This window comes from Vicugna pacos, chromosome 2 (genome assembly GCF_048564905.1).
Source record: "Vicugna pacos chromosome 2, VicPac4, whole genome shotgun sequence".
Classification (NCBI taxonomy): Eukaryota; Metazoa; Chordata; class Mammalia; order Artiodactyla; family Camelidae; genus Vicugna; species Vicugna pacos.
This window is the reverse complement of record NC_132988.1, coordinates 32,582,970-32,602,585: the sequence shown is the minus strand read 5'-3', so window position 1 is coordinate 32,602,585 and position 19,616 is coordinate 32,582,970. Positions and strand designations below refer to the sequence as shown.

General features: G+C 36.7%; 1 protein-coding gene and 1 non-coding gene across 2 annotated transcripts in view; both read left to right on the top strand.

Annotated features, from left to right (window-relative positions):
• Positions 1–19,330, top strand: part of FAT4 (FAT atypical cadherin 4) — a 157,915-nt gene extending 138,585 nt beyond the window's left edge. The window contains exons 12-17 of the mRNA XM_015246090.3: positions 3,913–3,998; positions 4,880–5,059; positions 7,294–7,418; positions 9,061–9,278; positions 13,715–13,976; positions 16,294–19,330. Coding sequence (XP_015101576.2) covers positions 3,913–3,998; positions 4,880–5,059; positions 7,294–7,418; positions 9,061–9,278; positions 13,715–13,976; positions 16,294–18,158 — 2,736 coding nt within the window. The 3' untranslated portion in view covers positions 18,159–19,330. The remainder of the gene's footprint in view (positions 1–3,912; positions 3,999–4,879; positions 5,060–7,293; positions 7,419–9,060; positions 9,279–13,714; positions 13,977–16,293) is intronic.
• On the top strand, positions 5,396–5,468 carry TRNAA-UGC (transfer RNA alanine (anticodon UGC)). The gene has a single exon. It is a non-coding gene; the product is annotated as a tRNA-Ala (tRNA).
• Positions 19,331–19,616: the final 286 nt, after the last annotated feature.

Below are 19,616 nucleotides of genomic sequence, written 5' to 3'. Positions count from 1 at the left end.
TAATTACCAATTTCATAAAGGAATAAGACAGAAGCTACCTTATAATATTAATTTTTTTTGACAAATATGGATAACAAGTAGTCTTTGGGAAAGGACAAAATTCTCCATTTGTTTTCAGGAATATTTTAAATCCATGTTGAAATGGCATCAGATACAGTGGCCTTTTCTCCCCTCCACTCTAATTTATTAAATTAAGGAAGATCTAAGCAGCTTTTAAAATACAGAACTATTTCCAGTTATGAGAAAAAAAAGACTAGTGATTCACTCTAAAGTGACCAAATAATTATGTTAGCATGATCAGGGTTAGCTGTTCAGATATTTCATCAACTGATATCACTACATCCATGGTCCTGCTTTCAGGACCCTACCAGATTATTAAATGTATGCTATTTGAATGAGAGGAGAGGGGAGAAAACAGAAAAAGCAGTTTAAATTTATTTTTATGAATCATTTTCATTAAATATTGTCTTCCATTTCCTTATGAACTTGGTATTAATATTCTGAGTAACTTTAATTTCTTCTAATACATTTAACTTATAAAATGTTTACTTAACAAAATTGCCCCCAACATTCTGAAAATGAGAACAAAATGAGAATAAAATTTACTAATGGTACTTGTTAATTTAGAATATTCAGATTCTAAAAATACTCCATTAAAAATCTACTGAAAAGTACTCATTTGGAGCCCTGATTTGATAGTAATTCAAGATGGTTTTGCTTATTGGAAAGGGATTGGGCAGAAAATCAAAATTTGGTCTATAAGTGAAGATATTATCTCCCCATTTTAGTATTATTGCAAATGCAAATATAAATTATATCTAAAATTGCATGTATTTTGCATAAAAAGGTGCTTAATAAATGTTAGTCATCCCGAGCTGCCCGCAACATGACCTTGTACAGCCTTCTGAAGTAAAAAACAGTCAAATGTTTTGCTTAATCTCAGTAAAGTTTAAATTATGAATAGTGACTACGAAGCCACCCTGACTTCAATGAACCTTAATAGCGGTATAACAGACACATCTTGGGAATAATAATTTTTCAGATTAGTGATAGGTTACTACACCCATTTCTGCCTGAGTTTTTTTAAACCAACATAATATCAAATTAGTGTGCTCAGAAGATCTTCAGGACAACATGAATTTAGAAAATTCCAATATCCTTGATTACTGATGTACCCAGTTACACTGAACCTGACAGAAGTAGAACAAACATGTGGAGTCTGGTATGTATATGTAGACTGGCGCTTCTGTTGGCCATGATGGTTTTCTAACCGTGACCGGTGAACCTAAGGGGGTTAGTAGATACCACCTCACCCCAGCCCTCCAAGCATATGGAAGGTAACCATATTGCTAACATGTTCTCCATGGACCTACAAAGAATAGGGAATTTTACCCGACGACCTCCGAGATCCCCTTAAACTTCCTGAGCATTTGATTTTATCAGACAAGGGCTTAGGAGCAAGAGGGAGAACAAAGAAAGAGGCCCTGTGAGGCATGCCTAACAGGAAAGAGAAAAAAGTTATTTTGGTTCATTTTGTAATATGTCACCATAGTCATCAGATTTTGAGTAATCCTAGAAGTGGAAAAAAATACCCTTTTCATTGTTACTTCAGTCAGAGGAAAAAATATCTTACTATTTCAGAAATCACCTAAAACAAGGCCCCTACTGGATTTTGAATCTGTCATTTTCTAAAGTTCAAAGGATTTTGCTGGAAACTGGCAAAATCATTAACTTCTCAACTCTGAACCATCACATAGACAGGATAAAAACATCTCAATTTACAGCAGTACTGGTAGAAAAATTCAACAGTAAAAGACAATGCATTTAACTCTGAAGATTAAATTGAATGAGCTATTATTCAAATAAAACTGTCCTTCAGGTATTTTTTCCTTTGTAGCACCAAGCTTTTAGAAAACAAGAAAAATATATTAAGTATTAACATTAACCAAAATATGATACTGTTATGCGAGCTGATTTTTTTCCTATTTAAGGCATTCAAAAATATCCTCTGTCTAGCTTGTGATAGCTTTAGGGATCTCTAGCGTGGAGGATACTTTACATAGTATACATAGAGATGTGCTAACATTTTGTTTTAGAAATAAACTGAAAGGAATTGTGCTTAAGTTGAATAGTCAACATAAGCATACATTGTATTATGAAAACCTAACACCTCTTTTGAGATTGAATGTGACTTAATTTAATAGATTGCTGGAAAAAATTATTAACTATTGAAAGTTAACTAGCTAGGGCATGAAAGTCTTCACATAGAATTAGAAGTGTAAATGTTTCCTAAAAATGTTAGTATTTATTATAATTTCCTTGAGAAGGTGGCAAGAAAAAAATTACACAGCTTATGAGAGTTTATTGTATGGAGTTTGTAATCAGTTGGAATAATTAACTTACAGAAATATTTTAAAATATAGCCAGTAACATTTGAAATAACTATAAATTGACCCTATTTATTATTTCTGAAGTGTAAGGTATTTAAGATATACCTTTACAAGTATCCCACCTAAATATATTTTTATGGATAATCCCTCAAATTCATATGCAATACTGATAAAAATGTGCTACTAAGGAAGCAAATCATTTCCATACATAATTAAAGCAATTTGATTCAGGAAGACAGAAAACCTGACACTTTTGCATGTAAGTCAGAGGTAATGTTGGTTAAGTTGCTTAACCTCTCTATGCTATGTTTCCTACATTTGCTTTACTTTTATTAAAATTAACCTCAAATGACTACCATTCTTATAAATTAATACTTTCTAAGTATTTGTATTTCTGCTCCACAAATAGACAAAGTTGGAGTAGTCCTGTCCTGTGGTATTAAGTAAATTTAGGTAGAACCCTTTATTGTCTGCATTGGGAAAAACCCTCAGTCCTTTTGTGCCTCTGGATTTGTGGTCCTGCCTCTTCCTGTGATTTACTGGCCAAGTTCTGAACTACTACACTCTGAGTATCAACTTTATAATTGCACCCATTAAAATACCCAAAGTTTTATCATTTACAGAGTTTCCCTGCAGTTTGAGAAACAAAGGAGGGGAATCAAAAGTAAGGTGGACATGCAACAACCTTGGTCTTAAGCCCTTCCCACTGGTCATTTACCCAATATCGAGAGCCCTGATTTCCACCATGTTATTGGGCCTTGTGACTATGACTTGATGACTTTGTTTATTGATCAAATGGAATGTTAATATGTTCTCCTAAACAGAAGGCTTTTGTTTCAGGGGAATATGCATCCCTTAGGAAGCAAAAACTGTTACTGCTAGTTTTGATTTAAATGGCTTTGAGTTTTTTACTGTATAGAAATATATAATAATGTGTTCCAAATATACATAACTATGCTATATTATGCTATTATGATTCTTATACATTAAAAGAGTAATTCATTTGTTTAAATTATCTCAAACTTTAATACAAGAATTACAATCTTCATAGGTTGCTGTAATATTTAAATTGTCCTTTCAAAATCTTTTTGTGAGTAAGACTGAAAAATTATTGGAAATAGACCTCTGAAAATCAGAAATCTAGTATCTTTTCATTTGTTAAAACAGCTAGACAGTAAAATAAACATTTTTCTTAAGATTGGAACCCCAGGAAGCTGTCCCAGAGACGTCAATGGCATTTTTATTCTTTCATCTATAAAACAAGGAGGCTAGAGAAGATTTTAAAAGCCTTCTCCCACTGCCTACATGTAATCATTTCATAATTTTAGCTTTAAATATATCAAGGAAAGTATGTATCCCTAATTTGATACTGTATTATAACTGTACTATAATATACTACATTAAATGTTATTGCAATTTTAAAGTCATGTCCACGTAGAAATAAATCCGAGGTCGTGTTGGCTGAAAAGGACAATTGTGACAGTGGAAACCAAGCTGAACATTTCTTTCTCTTGCTTTATAGGCAGCTTCTTTAACTGTGGACTCTTGTTCTGAGAACCAAGAACCAGGGTACTGCACTGTTAGTAATGTGGCAGTTTCAGATGACTGGTAAGTATAAGTATTATTTTAATCTTTGTTATTACTTGTCATTCAAAAGGAATTTATGCTTTTAAACATAATTTAATTATGCTAAGTATTATATAGTTTAAAATATTTTATCCTCTCCAAAGAGATTTTCATACTGTAAAATAAAAAGTTAATAATTAGTTTACAAAATTTTGTAAAGGTGTTACAAAAAATTTGTAAAGAAGGTGTAAAATGAAGTGGTAAAGATGAGGGAAAAGCTAGACAAAGATTAACATAGCCTCTACCCTTTGAAAAGCTTCATGAAATAGTTGCATGTGACCTGGGTCCTGCAAGAAGGTTAGGATAAGGATCTCACCTCTTTTAAATGTATTTTCTGAGAGTTGTTTGTGACAGTTACTGACAAATATTTGTCAGTAGAACCTGAAGTTGAAATACAACATTACCTCATCTAAAACATGAGTGATTTTAATAGAAATAGTAACAGAGAAAAATAAATAGTGACACATTATCCATTGGCTTTAATCAACTTATTGGCATTCTTATCATCTCCATAGTGAAGGAAAAATGTAATCTGATGTTAATATTAGAGTTGTCACTTCTACTGCATTTTATTTTCTTTCTGATAGTATGCGCCTTCTCGAAAACTCGACATTGTTATATACATCTCATGTGACTAACTGAAGATACCATTTCCATACGTTTTACAATTTTTCATACCCTGAAAAATGTAACAGTCCTGTAGGTATTTGTTTAGAGGATATGCGTTGATAGGTAATGTTTTCCATTCAATTTACCACGCTTTAATACATGCCAGAAAAGGTTGTAGTCACTCTTTAACTTAAACATTCTACTGAAATCCCTTTTATTGGTCCTAATATACTCATCTTTCCTTTCTCATGTAGGACTCTTGACGTTCAGCCAAATCGAGTCACAGTTGGAGGTATCAGGTCACTAGAACCAATCCTTCAAAGGAGAGGACATGTGGAAAGCCACGACTTTGTCGGGTGTATAATGGAGTTTGCTGTCAATGGGAGGCCACTGGAACCCAGCCAAGCTTTAGCAGCACAAGGCATCCTAGATCAGTAAGGCAATCTTATTTTTTTACTATTTTAAAGAAAAATAGAAAAACTGTATGATAATTGAGCATCAAAAAGATGAAATTGTTGTGCCCAAAGCCTTAAAAATACCAAATGTTTATGCTGTTTTGAATTTGAGTTATTTATTTTTAGCTGTGTAATTTGTGAAAATATATGGATGCATGCATATATGAATGTATAGGATTTGCCTTACAGGCTTGTGAAGAGTATGAGTTAAATAAGTAAATCCCATAGAAAGGAACCTGGCACATAGTAATGTAAAAGTGTTAACAATAATATATACAAAAACTATTTGAAATTAATTCACTTTATACATAGAGGGGAAGGTATGGCTCAGTGGTAGAGCATGTGCCTTGCATGCACAAGGTCCTGGGTTCAATCCCCAGTACTTCCATTAAAATAAATAAATAAATAAACAAACAAACAAATAAATAAATAAATAAAATCCTAATTACCTCCCCTCAAAAAGAAAAAAAAATCATTTTATGTATAAATATACATATTCCCCAAAACTCAATATATTGTTAACAAGTAATAATTTGATTAATTGCAAATTGTAAGGCTTTTTTTTCCTATTTGAAAATCCCAGCAATGATTTAGGAATTGTGGAAATAATATAATTTATTTCAAAAATTATTCTTGTTCATACTGAAAGTCTGAAAAATTCAAAAAAATATAAAGTAGCCTATAAATGAACTACCCGGAGACAAACACTCTTAGGTTAACATTCATACTCACAACTGCCTATTATCCCATAATATGGATGTGCCGTGTTTTAACTGAATATACACTTCAGTTGTTTCCAAATTTATTAACATATCAGTAACCCTGCAATTAGTATATTTTCATAAAAATCTTGGCTCATGTTATTTTCATACTTGAGATTTCTGGGGATACGATTACGAAGCTATGAATGTTTCTTGATATTTGTAAATTAATTATTTTAATACAATTTGACATTTGCCTTTACTTTTCTATATGCTGTTATTATGTTACTGAAAATCAGTACTTAAAGACTGAATTTTTCCACTTTAAAATAAGTTGGTCAAAAAATAAAGATCTAATTCATATGTACTGCCAAATTACTTTCTAGAAAGTTTATAGTAGCGATGTATGTGCATAGTTCACTGCTTCTACATCTGCCATCTTAAAAAGAATATTCTTAAATTAATTTTCACTGAAGTTATACTTCATGTGAAGCATGTATTTTATAGAATACATCTCATCTGTTACTAGAGAAAAGTATGGTTCCTTTAATCCAGAAAAAATCCAGTTCTCAGCATTATTTTTTCCTTTCTGCAACTCAGCAACTATTCAATGCTTTTATTTAGAGTGAGTGCTCAGCAGAAGTCCAGCATGGGCAGCAAACATGGAGGTCCTGCGGTCAGGTCCCAGGCAGTCCTGACGGTTCTTTTCATGCCCTTGACTTCCTCACCATTATCTACCTGCTCTTGTCCCTGTCCACAATGCTCTGACTATACTGGGCCACTTGGTGTTCCTCAAACATGCCAAGTAAACCTGCACTTTGAGACTTTCTCCCTTGGCTCTTTCCTCTGTTGGGAATGATTGTCTATCAGATATACTTTGCTCTTTCACTTTTAAGACTCCAGAAAAACAGACCCTTCCTTCACTGCTTAACCTAGAGATCCATCAACCCCCCCAAACTCCTAATGCCCCTTTTCTGCCTTAATTATCCCACAGAACTTCCTTCTTCCTAACTTGCTACACATTTATCTAATTTCGGAGTTTCCTTCTGTCTCTTCCACAAGGAAAAATAAATATCCCATGGAATTTTTTTTCATCACTTTACCTCCATGCTTAGAACAGTACTTGGCATGTCGTAGACATTCAAAACTCATTAACTGCATTAGCTGTCTGGTGGAGATGTGTACATGTGGCCCCGAGATCACGTGAACCAAAGTGTTTATTTGACCAAGAAGTTTTATTCAACTAAAAATTAATTTCAAGAAGAAATGATCACCGCTTTTTTATTGTGTAAGATGTTATTTTGTTTAACCTTCTCCTTTATGAATAAGGCAAGGCACCTGTTACAGGATAACTTCTACTTTGATTAGATGTTCCAAATTTAGTTGTAACTTGAGTTTCAAAGAATTGAGTGCATGAAACTGAACTGGTTAATAAAAGTTTGTATCAAATTTTAACAAATTTCCCCCACCTGGTTTTGTGCTTTATGCGTCTTCATTCCGATTTGATTTCAGATGCCCTCGACTCGAAGGCGCTTGCTCTCGCAGTCCCTGCCAACACGGTGGCACGTGTACAGATTACTGGTCATGGCAGCAGTGTCACTGCAGAGAAGGACTGACTGGGAAATACTGTGAAAAATGTACGCAAGCCATTTCAGCGTCCACAGGAAATTATCGTAACCATATAAAGTATAAGTATAGGCACCTAAATATATAACTGAATTAAAAGAACTACATTTTGATTCTAAATATTGGAAATATTAAAGGGGCAATGATTGGTCAAATACAAAATCCTTTTTAAATTCATGTTTTTAACCTGAGGAAGAGTGAAACCCTTTTATAATTGTTTGCTAAAGATGTCCTTAGATTCCATTTTATAAATACATCATTTAGTTATTGTTGTTTTACCTATAGGGATGCTAGGCAAGTTACAAGGCCAGAGGCTATATTCAGGCTTTGGCTTAATACTAGCTGCCTTTAGGGGATATTTCACTGCTGAACATGTTGTATTTGGTTGAAAAGTAAGAATACTAAGTCACTGAACACTGAGTTCAAAACATCATACAGTGGAAATAAAAGCTATTATAGCTAAAGATGATAATTAAGTTTTAAATTCCAATTATTGGAATTGGTTTCAAATATTACTTTTTAAATTCTTTTATTGGTTGTTTGTTTCTAAATCCTAGTAACTATTGTTAATAAGACATTAATGATATTCAAGCCAGCATTAGAGCATCACATTCTCTATTGTGAAGCTTTATATCCCACTGACTGACCCTAATGGGGTCTCTTTTATATAAATTGCCTTATTTTTGGGTAAGCGGTTATAACTTAAATCGTTGCATTTATCTGGCCACTCTTTAAAGAATCATTTGATTCTATTATAATATGAGAATGAATAGAAATTTATGATTAAATTTACATACTATAATCAATAAGATCTTAGTAGCAGAGGTAAAATTGTGTTTAGGAAAATAAACAAAACATAAAAAAGTACATTGTCACATGATTTTTTTTAAAGTAATGAGTATTTAGTAAGTAGGAACCCAGTTATATTTGGAAAATAAAATGTCATTCACTTGAGAAATGCTTGTGATTCTCTTTAAAAAACTGGGATATAATTCACATACTATAAAGTTTACCTTTTTAAAATGTACCATTCAATGCTAAGACCCTTGAGTTATTTTCTTTATGTCTTTTCTTTAGGTCTATTACTTATATACTTCAATAGTGTGAACGTTTTATCAGATTATGATAAATTACAATTATACATGACAATTTAAATTCTAAAAGATTATTACTAATAAAGTCATTTACAAGTATAAATATTTGTACACTTCTTTGTTCAAGTTTTCCTTGTTAAAGGCTTTAATGATTACAAATCATTTTAACCATGAAAACATATATAATTAATTTTAGAAACACAGTGAAATTTATGAACAATTTTTTCAACTATGTATTTTTAACATGTGGCTATCTCTTCAAGTGCTCATAATTTATATAGCATGTATCCAGTATTGTAATCAGTATTTTCCAAATAAATAATGAGTGTCTTAAAATGTTTTACATTTCATGGTTCTGAAATGGTTATAAACTTATGCAATGATTCACAAGATGAAATTATTTTTTCAGAGGAAAACTGGGGACACTAATTCCAAAACCTTAATATTTTCATTGTTCTTTTTTTTATATATATAACTTTTACAATTTTTGTCACCATGGAAACTCTTTAATAATGCCTATTGGCTGTGTTCACATTTCTCTTCCTTTGCTGGCTTCCAGCTGTTACTCCTGACACCGCCTTATCATTAGAAGGCAAAGGGCGCTTGGACTACCACATGAGTCAGAATGAGAAGAGGGAATATTTGTTGAGACAGAGCATACGAGGTGCCGTGTTGGAGCCTTTTGGTGTGAACACTCTGGAAGTAAAATTCAGGACAAGAAGTGAGAATGGCATTTTAATCCACATTCAAGAAAGCAGCAATTACACTACTGTGAAGGTAAGATAAAAAGCTAATGGTGACTTCATTGGATTAGACCGCCTGCTGTGTCATGGTTTAAATCACTTCTCCCACAACTTCTGTCCTTTTCTTTACAACCCATTAGAGTTCCGACTAATGCTGGGCACTATTCCAATATCATCTATCTTAACTATTCCTCAAGCATTGGCCAGAGTAACAAAGATCTGCATGGTTTGGCTTCAAAACACTTTTGTTTAGAGTAGAGCCCACTGCTAGGTAGGCCAGCATAGAAAGAATTGGTTCCAATTTATTTTGCCAGACAAAAATTTATGTTATTTTCACCCTACTTTCAAACAAAGTGCAAATAAAAAGATAGTATGTCTTTGAAATAGAAACATACTTTTTTCAAGAATTATTCCAAATACTGATATGTATGTATTCATTGGCAGGACTAGAATAGAAAAAAAAAGATGAACTTTTTTGGCTTTATTCTGGAACATGTATTCAATTTACCCAGGTAACTCCTGTGAAATTAAATATCTTTGGAATTTATTGTAAGTAAAATTTCAGCTGACTTCTCCAAATCATTTCTAAATACATATTTTTGAAACATTCTATTTCATGACTGATTTATCATTAAGCTTTTACCCATTTTTTCTCTGCTGTAAATGAGATGCTAAACTGATGAATAATTTCATTACATGTGCATTTTCTGTCCGCTCTTAGCTTTCTCAACTTCTAAAATTATTATTCTGCTTTCTTTCCCACAAATAAGACTTCATCTCTCAGACCATCAGTTTATTAGTTTAGTTATATTGACTGGTTTTTACTAATATTATTTCGTATAATTCTACTGATAACTTTATTTGACTTTTAACAAATTCTTAAGAAAACAAACCCAGATTCCCTGAATTATTTTCACTTATAAATCAGTATTTTGGAAATTACTAAAAACTTAGTTCATAAAGAAAAAAGCAAAATACATAGAAAATTACTAGGCTCAGTTCACCTAAAATACTAAAAATAAAAACAGACGTTCACCTTGAAACTTCAGCCTCTTAAATTCTCAAAATTTCTCTCCATCCAAGCTTATATTATGTTTCTCTCCATCTAAGCTGATAGTTATGTGTCATGTACCTAACTTTAAGTAGTACAAAAAACAGTCCCCTAGTTCAGTCATTCCCAACTGGGGGTGACTTTACCTCTCGGGGGATGTTTGGCAATCTTTTATTGTCATGGGGGGTGGGGGGCTGCTACCAGCATTGAATGGGTGGAGGTCAAATATGTCTCTACACATCTTGCCGTGCACAACACCCACAACAGAGAACGGTCAGTCTGAAAGGTCAGCAGTGCTGAGGTTGAGACACTCTGCCCTAATCCAGTTGGAGAACATCCTCAGGTGATAACTTTACCTCCATTATTAAAGCAAAAAGCCCAATTCCAGAATTAATGAAGTCACTGCAAAACAAAGCACCTCTCACTGTATAATGTTATTACTTGGTGTGTACAATTTTCACTCAGAAGTGTATTGGAAGCAAAGACAGTAAAGAAGTGAAGAAAGAAGTAGACGTTCCATAGGCTACCAGAAACACTTTTCATATGCACTGAGTGGCTTTGACACTGAGGTCTGTGCATTATCTGTTAGGCTGCTTCCAAGTCCTCGTGCCATTTAAATGACATATGAAATATTTCTGTGTGTTATCTCTTTAAGCCAAGAGTTACAAGAACAATGTGGTTGAAGAAATCGGAGACTGAATATTTTTCTTCCTCAAGGAAGAAGCTGAATGTCAGGATCCATTTTTGTCACCATAAAATCTTGCATTTCCAACAGGACAGCAGCAGACAGCTCCTCCAGATTGTGTTGCATGGGTAGCAACTTAGAGAGATTTTTTTTTTTCCTGAAGGGAAAGTAAACTCTGGGTGAATAAAAATAATGACTAACGCAGACCAAAATTCACATTTCTTTTGTATGAAAATGTTGAAAGGCAATTTTTCAGAGATTGAGGGGTTTAGTAGGTGAAGTAAATAGCTTCTGAAAAAAGACAATAGTGATGAAGGAGAACTGAATAGACAGGAAGAGAGTGGTTGGTACAAGCAGTTACTTGGATGACAGGAATACGATCTGCTTACCCAGCCCAGGAAGCTCGGGGAAAGGGACTGTTACTTATCAATTATCTTATCAGTGACCAAGGCCCCTGGTTTTCTTCTTTCTTTCTTTTGGCTCACTTTCTGACAGTTGCCTTCTCTCTTTTTTTCCTTTCTTTTCTTTCTTCTTCTTTTTTTTTTTTTTTTGCATACTCTGAATTAGTCAGTCTCTGTCTCTGTCTCTGTCTCTCAGTCACACACACACACAGGGAGTGGGAAGATACTTTGTGAAAATCAGAGAGTTGGGTAATGGGCTTCCATATGGTTAGAGGGGAGAGTATCAGGAGTGGGTAGCAGTAAATGTGACGAGAGAGAAGAATGTGCAATTTCTTGGGCTTTTAAAAAAAAAAGAAAGAAGGAGAGAAAATTTCAGAGTGAAGAGCAGAAGAAAAACATTCTGTGTTCACCTGCTTTGACACTATGTTTAAAGCGTCTCACTGATCTCTCTGCTTTTGCGGCACGCTGAGGATCTCCTTACTTGGGGTTCTGAAATAATGCCAGGTGGTGGGCTTTATTTCTGCTCCACATCAGTTCCTCTGTTTTGGTGCTTTGTTTTTGTTCCGAAGTGAAGCGAGGTATACTGTACAGAGCTGGGATGATTCGGAGCTCTGTGGAGTCAAACATAAAGATATAAACGAACAGATACCTCCATGAATAAATAAAACCAAACCAAAAACTGAGCATGATGTTTTGAAAGTCAGGAGGGATGAAAGAGTTAGGTAGATTAGGGAGCAGGAAAACGTTCAGAATGCTGTAATGGAAACATACTTTCTTACTCATTCTCCTCCATGTTATGTTCCAAGGACCCTTCCATCAGAAACTGGTCAAATGGAAGGATGACGTGGTGTGATCAATTAAGAGAGAAACAGAGAGCTTGCAGAAGGCTCTTCCCAAGGCTTCTTTCCAAAAAGGACTCTGGCTATAACCAAAGAGGGGTTGCTGTTTTTACTGTGTGTTTCATGAGACGTTGCCCACTTGATGAAATGTTATTGTCACTTAACCACAATTTTCTATTTTTTCCCTCTGGGTTCGGTGCTGGAATATATTATCTGGAGAAAGTGCTTTAATAAAATATTTCATTATGAATAACGCATGTAAATGTGTTAGGCATATTTTCCACAAAGTAAAAATGAACTCATTTTTAGTTCTACCAGATGTGTTTGTTGCATGTAGAAATAACATTTGATCTGAGTAACAAAATAAACTGATCCATCCTTCCACTCCTGTCATTTGATACGCGGCACCACCTTCTCCCCCGGCTGAGGCACCAGCTCTGCCTGGCAACAGTGATGGGATTATGCTCTTTTCATCCTGCCTTATAAATTATTTCATTTTCTAAGCGTCTACTTAGAAAACTGGAAACTTGGTAGCTGGAAACCGGAGTAAGAGCATCCTGTTACCCAATGTTCTACTGGGTAAAGTAAGAGAAACCAAATATCCCTTAGATAAATTTCAAAAGACAGCCAAAGTAAAGACTTGCCCAGACACCTCATTATTAAGAACTCACCCTTTATTCATCATAGCTGTCATCCTAATAAATGATATAAACAATAAGCATGATTTTTTTTCTAAAATTCCAGTATGTAATAGATGACAGGTACAACAATTTATTTATATCTTTACTTTTCCAACTATGCTTCATTTATAGTTAAGCACTGATTTCTTTCTCTGGAGATAGCTTTAATATTTTCTGATAATTGTGGGCCATTTACTAAATGGATAATTTTTTTAAACTTGCAAACTGATAAATTAGGGGTTGGGGTTTAACAGGCACATGTTACTCTATATAAAATAGATAAATATCTAGGACCTACTGTTTAGCACAGGGACTTATATTCAATTTCTTGTGATGACATATAATGGAAAAGAATCTGAAAAGAAAATATCTATGGGTATGTATATGTATAACTGAATCACTTTGATGTACACTTGAAACTAACATTGCAAATCAACTATACTTCAATAAAAATTAAAAATCTAATAAAATACAAAAATACATATAAGTAATCCTAAAAAGGTATAATTTACCTATCTTAAAATGAGTATTTGCCCTATTATTACCTCAGTTGTGTTCTGGAAAATAATTCTATACATCTTGAAAAATTAGTTATGAATGTCAGATTACTTAGAAAACTTTGAATCTGTTAAATGTGAAGGCATGTGCTACCTAAAATGGTAAAGGCAATATAGGTAAATATAGTCTAATACAACCAGACACCTCCACTGTTCTCTCTCCATTAAATTGATTAATGTTTTAAGGATTCATTACATTTTTATTTTTATTCAAGCATATCACGGTTTAATTATACATTATTTTAAATGTTTTACAGATTAAGAATGGCAAAATGCATTTTACATCAGATGCAGGAATTGCTGGGAAAGTGGAGAGAAATATTGCTGATGTCTACGTTGCAGATGGCCACTGGCATACTTTTTTAATTGGAAAAAATGGAACAGCTACAGTATTGTCCGTTGACAGAATTTATACCAGAGATATCATCCACCCTACTCAGGACTTTGGTGGCCTCGATGTGCTCACTATATCTCTCGGAGGAATTCCACCCAATCAGGCTCATCGAGATACTCAAACAGGTAAATGCTTGTGTTGAGTAGAGGCATGAGAGAAAGGTAAGACTGCTCCTCCAAGAGTAGTTGGATATCCAATAGTATCCATTCTAAGATTCTCATAAATATCTTTAGAAAGTCGGTAATAAATTATCAGCCATCAGTTTCTTTAGTCATTGTTCTGCCAAGTCCATAAATCAGCCCATGATGTTTTGATCCTTTCCTTGTACACCAAATATTTATTTAGACATTCACTCATTTACTCATCCATTTATTCATTCACACGACAGATATTTACCGAGCCCTGTATATACTTAGCACGAACAACAATGGTGGACTAAATACCCACTCTTTTCATAGACTACATGGTCCTGTAAGGAAGATAAACAGCAATCAAATCATTACACAAGTAAATATATTATTTTAATCTTTGATAAATGACGTGAAGGAAGAATCTAAAATTCTAAGAAATTGCAAAACCAAGTGAGAAAGGGAAACGTCTCTGGAAATTGACATTTGTACTTAAATCTGACCTATGAAGATGAGGATGGGACAGTATGAAAGATTAATTCATATCAATGGGAACTAAAGGAAAAAAATAGAAAAGTCAGGATCACAGAACCCAAAATATTGGGGGCTAACGTCACAGATAAAAGATGAAGTTGGAGAATGAAAGTTCTTCTAGACTATGTGGCAGTTCTGATCTCATTCTTGGAACATTGGGAAGTTACTGAAAAATTAATCAGTGGAGTATCAAAATTAGATATGCAGGACATTAAAGATCTTTCAGGCTACCCCGTGGAGAGTGCGTTGCAGAAGGACAAGAGGGGACTTGCATAAATTAGCTGGAAGAAACTGCAGTGACCTAGGCAAGGTATTGTGTGAACTTTGGCCAGTTTGGTGGCAGAGCAGTTGAAAAGAAGTGGGTAGGGAAGAATATTTTGGGAATTAAAATCAATGAAAATGTTGAAGATTTTGATAAAATTCAGGGAGGTTTCTGGCTTTTCAACTAGGAGAAGGGTAATGCCACTAGGAGAGGAAATGCAGAGCAGTGCCACACGAAGCACATTTCTGGGGAACATCAGGACTTTGGTTTGGGACTTTCTGGGTTTGGAGCATTTTTGAGAAAGACTTTTGGGTCGATAGGCTAGAAATGAGGAGTGGATTTCAGTTGGAAATATACAGTTAGGAGCTGTCAGTGTGGAGCAGGTAACTTAAGTACTGGGCACAGATGTGATAACCTAACATGACGATAGAGAGTGAAAAGAAAGCCTAGGGGCTTAACCTTCAGTAACTCTAAGAGTCAGTGGTTGTTTAGAAGAGAATGAGACAGAAAGTGGACTAAGTCACAGAAAGAAAACCAGAAGAGTAGGAATGACAGCATATGTCATAGAAGCTCACGGAAAAAAAGTGCATCGAGGATGGAAATGTCACTAGGGTGGAATGATGCATCAAATAAGAGGGAAATTGAAGAAAGCATGGCAGAGTAATGGAGTCAAAGCATAAGAGTTAAAGCCTGGGTCATCATTAGGTCTTAGATATTTAGCTAGTTTTATAATCTGGATGCTAATTCATTTGGATGTTGTTAGAAAATAAGCCAGTGTAAATCATGCTCTTTTGTTAGTGCCAAAATATACTCTTGAGCTTGTGACTGGAACATTAGCAATATTAGCACGCAGATATGAGTCTAATGTCTTTCTCAACTTTTTTTTTTTAAATCATCACCCTCTCAGGAGCTGTTTTAAATTTTTCTTTTCTAACCTCTGCCATCCCCACGACATGAAATATTAATGCCACGAGTATACTCTCTGTCACCCCTAGAGAGACCCACAAACATGGTACTATAACAGATTTTCCTTTTGCTCCTCAGCAGCCCTTGTTCAACTTCTTGAGAGCAGTAGCCCCTCCATGGAGACTGCATGATCTAATGGTTGAAGCTATTGGCCAATTTTGGTTCCTTTGAAGTATTTTTTAAAATAAACTTTATTTTATGCATGTAATTCTTGGTATAGGGACCATAAAAATAAAACAAATGGATAATTAAATAAATGAAAGAAGGGCTAAAAGGAAAACCCAGCCTGTTGGAGTCATTCATAAATCTTCAGGCAGGGCGGGGTCCCAGCAGTCCTTCCACATTTCTGTCGGGGAACTCTTACACATCTTGTTAACTTATGTTGTAAGAGGCACAGATTTATTGCCTGTAAACTAGAAGATGGCTCTGAGTGCAGTTTCTAAACTCTACAGATGCGACTGTGAAGATTCTCTTTCCCAGGTTCCATTAGTGCGGCCTGTTAAGCCTTTGGTTTTCCCTGAAACGCCTTACCGCTCCTTCTTGCCCCTGCAGGGTTTGATGGCTGCATTGCTTCTATGCTGTACGGCGGAGAAAGTCTTCCTTTCAGCGGGAAACACAGCTTGGCCTCCATCTCCAGGACGGATCCCTCCGTGAAGATCGGCTGCAGGGGCCCGAACATCTGTGCCAGCAACCCCTGCTGGGGCGACCTGCTGTGCCTCAATCAGTGGTACGCCTACAAGTGCGTGCCGCCCGGGGACTGCGCCTCCCACCCGTGCCAGAACGGGGGCAGCTGTGAGCCAGGCCTGCACTCCGGCTTCACCTGTAGCTGCCCCGAGTCGCACACGGGGAGGACCTGTGAGACGGTGGTGGCCTGTCTTGGCGTCTTCTGTCCTCCGGGGAGGGTGTGCAAAGCTGGAAGTCCCGGGGGGCACGTCTGTGTCCCGAGTCAGGCCCCTGAGGAGATCTCCCTGCCTCTGTGGGCGGTGCCTGCCATCGTGGGCAGCTGCGCCACCGTCCTGGCCCTCCTGGTCCTGAGCCTGATCCTGTGTAATCAGTGCCGGGGGAAGAAGGCCCAAAATCCCAAAGAAGAGAAGAAACCCAAGGAAAAGAAGAAAAAGGGAAGTGAGAATGTTGCTTTTGATGACCCAGACAACATCCCTCCCTATGGGGAGGACATGACTGTGAGGAAGCAGCCGGAAGGGAACCCGAAGCCAGATATCATTGAAAGGGAAAACCCTTACCTCATCTACGACGAGACCGACCTTCCACACAACTCAGAAACCATCCCCAGCGCCCCCCTGGCTTCACCCGAGCAAGAGATTGAGCACTACGACATCGACAACGCCAGCAGCATCGCACCCTCCGACGCCGACATCGTCCAGCACTACAAGCAGTTCCGCAGCCACACCCCGAAATTTTCCATCCAGCGGCACAGCCCCCTGGGCTTTGCCAGGCAATCCCCCATGCCGTTGGGAGCGAGCAGTTTGACTTACCAGCCTCCCTACAGCCAAGGCTTAAGGTCCAGCTCCCTGAGCCACTCGGCTTGCCCAACCCCCAACCCGCTGTCGCGCCACAGTCCAGCCCCTTTCTCCAAGTCCTCTACTTTCTATCGGAACAGCCCGGCCAGGGAGTTGCATCTTCCGATAAGGGATGGGAATACTTTGGAAATGCACAGCGACGCGTGCCAACCTGGCATTTTCAACTACGCCACGAGGCTGGGAAGGAGAAGCAAGAGTCCCCAGGCCATGGCGTCGCACGGTTCTAGACCTGGGAGTCGCCTGAAGCAGCCGATCGGGCAGATTCCTCTGGAATCCTCTCCTCCAGTAGGGCTCTCCATTGAAGAGGTGGAGAGGCTGAACACCCCTCGCCCTCGAAACCCGAGTATCTGCAGTGCAGATCACGGAAGGTCGTCTTCAGAGGAGGACTGCAGAAGGCCACTGTCCAGAACGCGGAACCCGGCGGACGGCATTCCAGCCCCAGAGTCTTCGTCGGATAGTGACTCGCATGAGTCTTTCACTTGCTCAGAAATGGAATATGACAGGGAAAAGCCCATGGTGTATACTTCCAGGATGCCCAAATTATCTCAAGTCAATGAGTCTGATGCAGATGATGAAGATAATTATGGAGCCAGACTGAAGCCCAGAAGATACCATGGCCGCAGGGCTGAGGGAGGACCTGCGGGCCCACAGGCAGCAGCCCCAGGGGTTGCTGACAACACACTGCCCATGAAGCTCGGGCAGCAAGCAGGGAATTTCAACTGGGACAACCTTTTGAACTGGGGCCCTGGCTTTGGCCATTATGTAGATGTTTTTAAAGATCTGGCATCTCTCCCAGAAAAAGCAGCAGCAAATGAAGACGGCAAAAGTGGGACCACTAAGCCAGCCCCCAAAGATGGGGAAGCAGAACAGTACGTGTGAACTGTGTGAACTTTGCGTACTGGCGTTGTTATAAAACATAAAAGCAGGAAACACTCAAACCATTGTGAGGTTGCCGGCTAGAGTGGGTCACATTTGCAAAACAGGCCAGTATGGACCGGTGTTGGAGGGGAACTTAAAAATAATAACCACAATGCTGCTGAAACAGACTCAAAACAACTCTTTAATTTAAATATGCTTGGTTGACTTTATTTTCCTGCATGCATCGTATTTTGTACCTAGTCATGTGGCATGCAGCAAAGTTTTTTTCTTATTTACCGATGTTTGATTTGTGACTTTTCAGATTAATACTGTTGCCATTGCAGAAATGAACTTGTGCTTTCACAGTGCGGTCTGCGTATTGTTTCCATTGTATTATCACCATTACGTTTTGCATTGCAAGACCCTTGAGGCTTAACCAATCTTTGTAAAGTGTAGAAACAGTCCTCCTATCCTTGAATGAAAGACTAAGTATTAACACTTCTCAGAGTTACAGATTTCATAGTCGATGTTGCTCAGAAATGTCTGGATATTTGAATATGTTTTTTCATGACCGTGGGTACTAAAATTAAGTCATTTTTTTCAGCACTTTAGAATTTTCTTACCAAGTTTTGTTACAAATCCTGAATCTTTATTGTGAACAGTGATGGGCTCCTGACTTTCATCAGGCTTCCACTAGGAACGAAATGATTGCATGTTGTCCCCAGAACACTGCCCTCTCCTACTGTGGAAGGATATTCCAGCAGCACTTCTCAGAGACACTTTTAAAAGTTATTTATTGAAAAAAATGTTCTATGCTTTTAAAATGTTAAAGAATCTGCCTAAAGAAAGCCTATGACTGGACTTATTTTTCAACCATTTAACATTTATCCCAAGTACCCAGTTTTTATAATTTATATAAAGTCAAATTTCAAAACATCTTACTTTCTGTCATTTTGTAAATCATTTTTTTTAATACTGTGTAAAACCTTGTTTTTACACCTAAGCTGTGTTTTTGATACTGATATTTTCCTATGCTGAAGAGTTTTCTTACTTTCAGGGAAGGTAAGAAAATACTTTTTTTACATTTGTTACTTATGTAACGTTCATATTTTTCACATTTTGATATTTGTAACATACTGTATGCTTTCTACTTTTAAATGCGAACGATAGAATTAAAATATTTATTTAAAATACTTTGCATTCAGAGTATAGTGGTAATTTTTCATTTCTCCACACTTCCCACGCCCAATTGAGAACAGTCTCTGCCTGTCCAATAAATGGGCAACATCATTATTTTTTTTAAAAACTCATGAGTCTGGATAATTGCCAGAACAGATATTTTAAGGTCACTTTAATAGATTTTTATCTGTCAGAATTCTTGGGCTTCCCTGGAGTATGATGAGTCTAGACTAGGTTGGGGCCTAGGGGACCACCTTTGTTATGAGCCTGGTGGAAGCATTCTGGCCATAAATGTTTGGA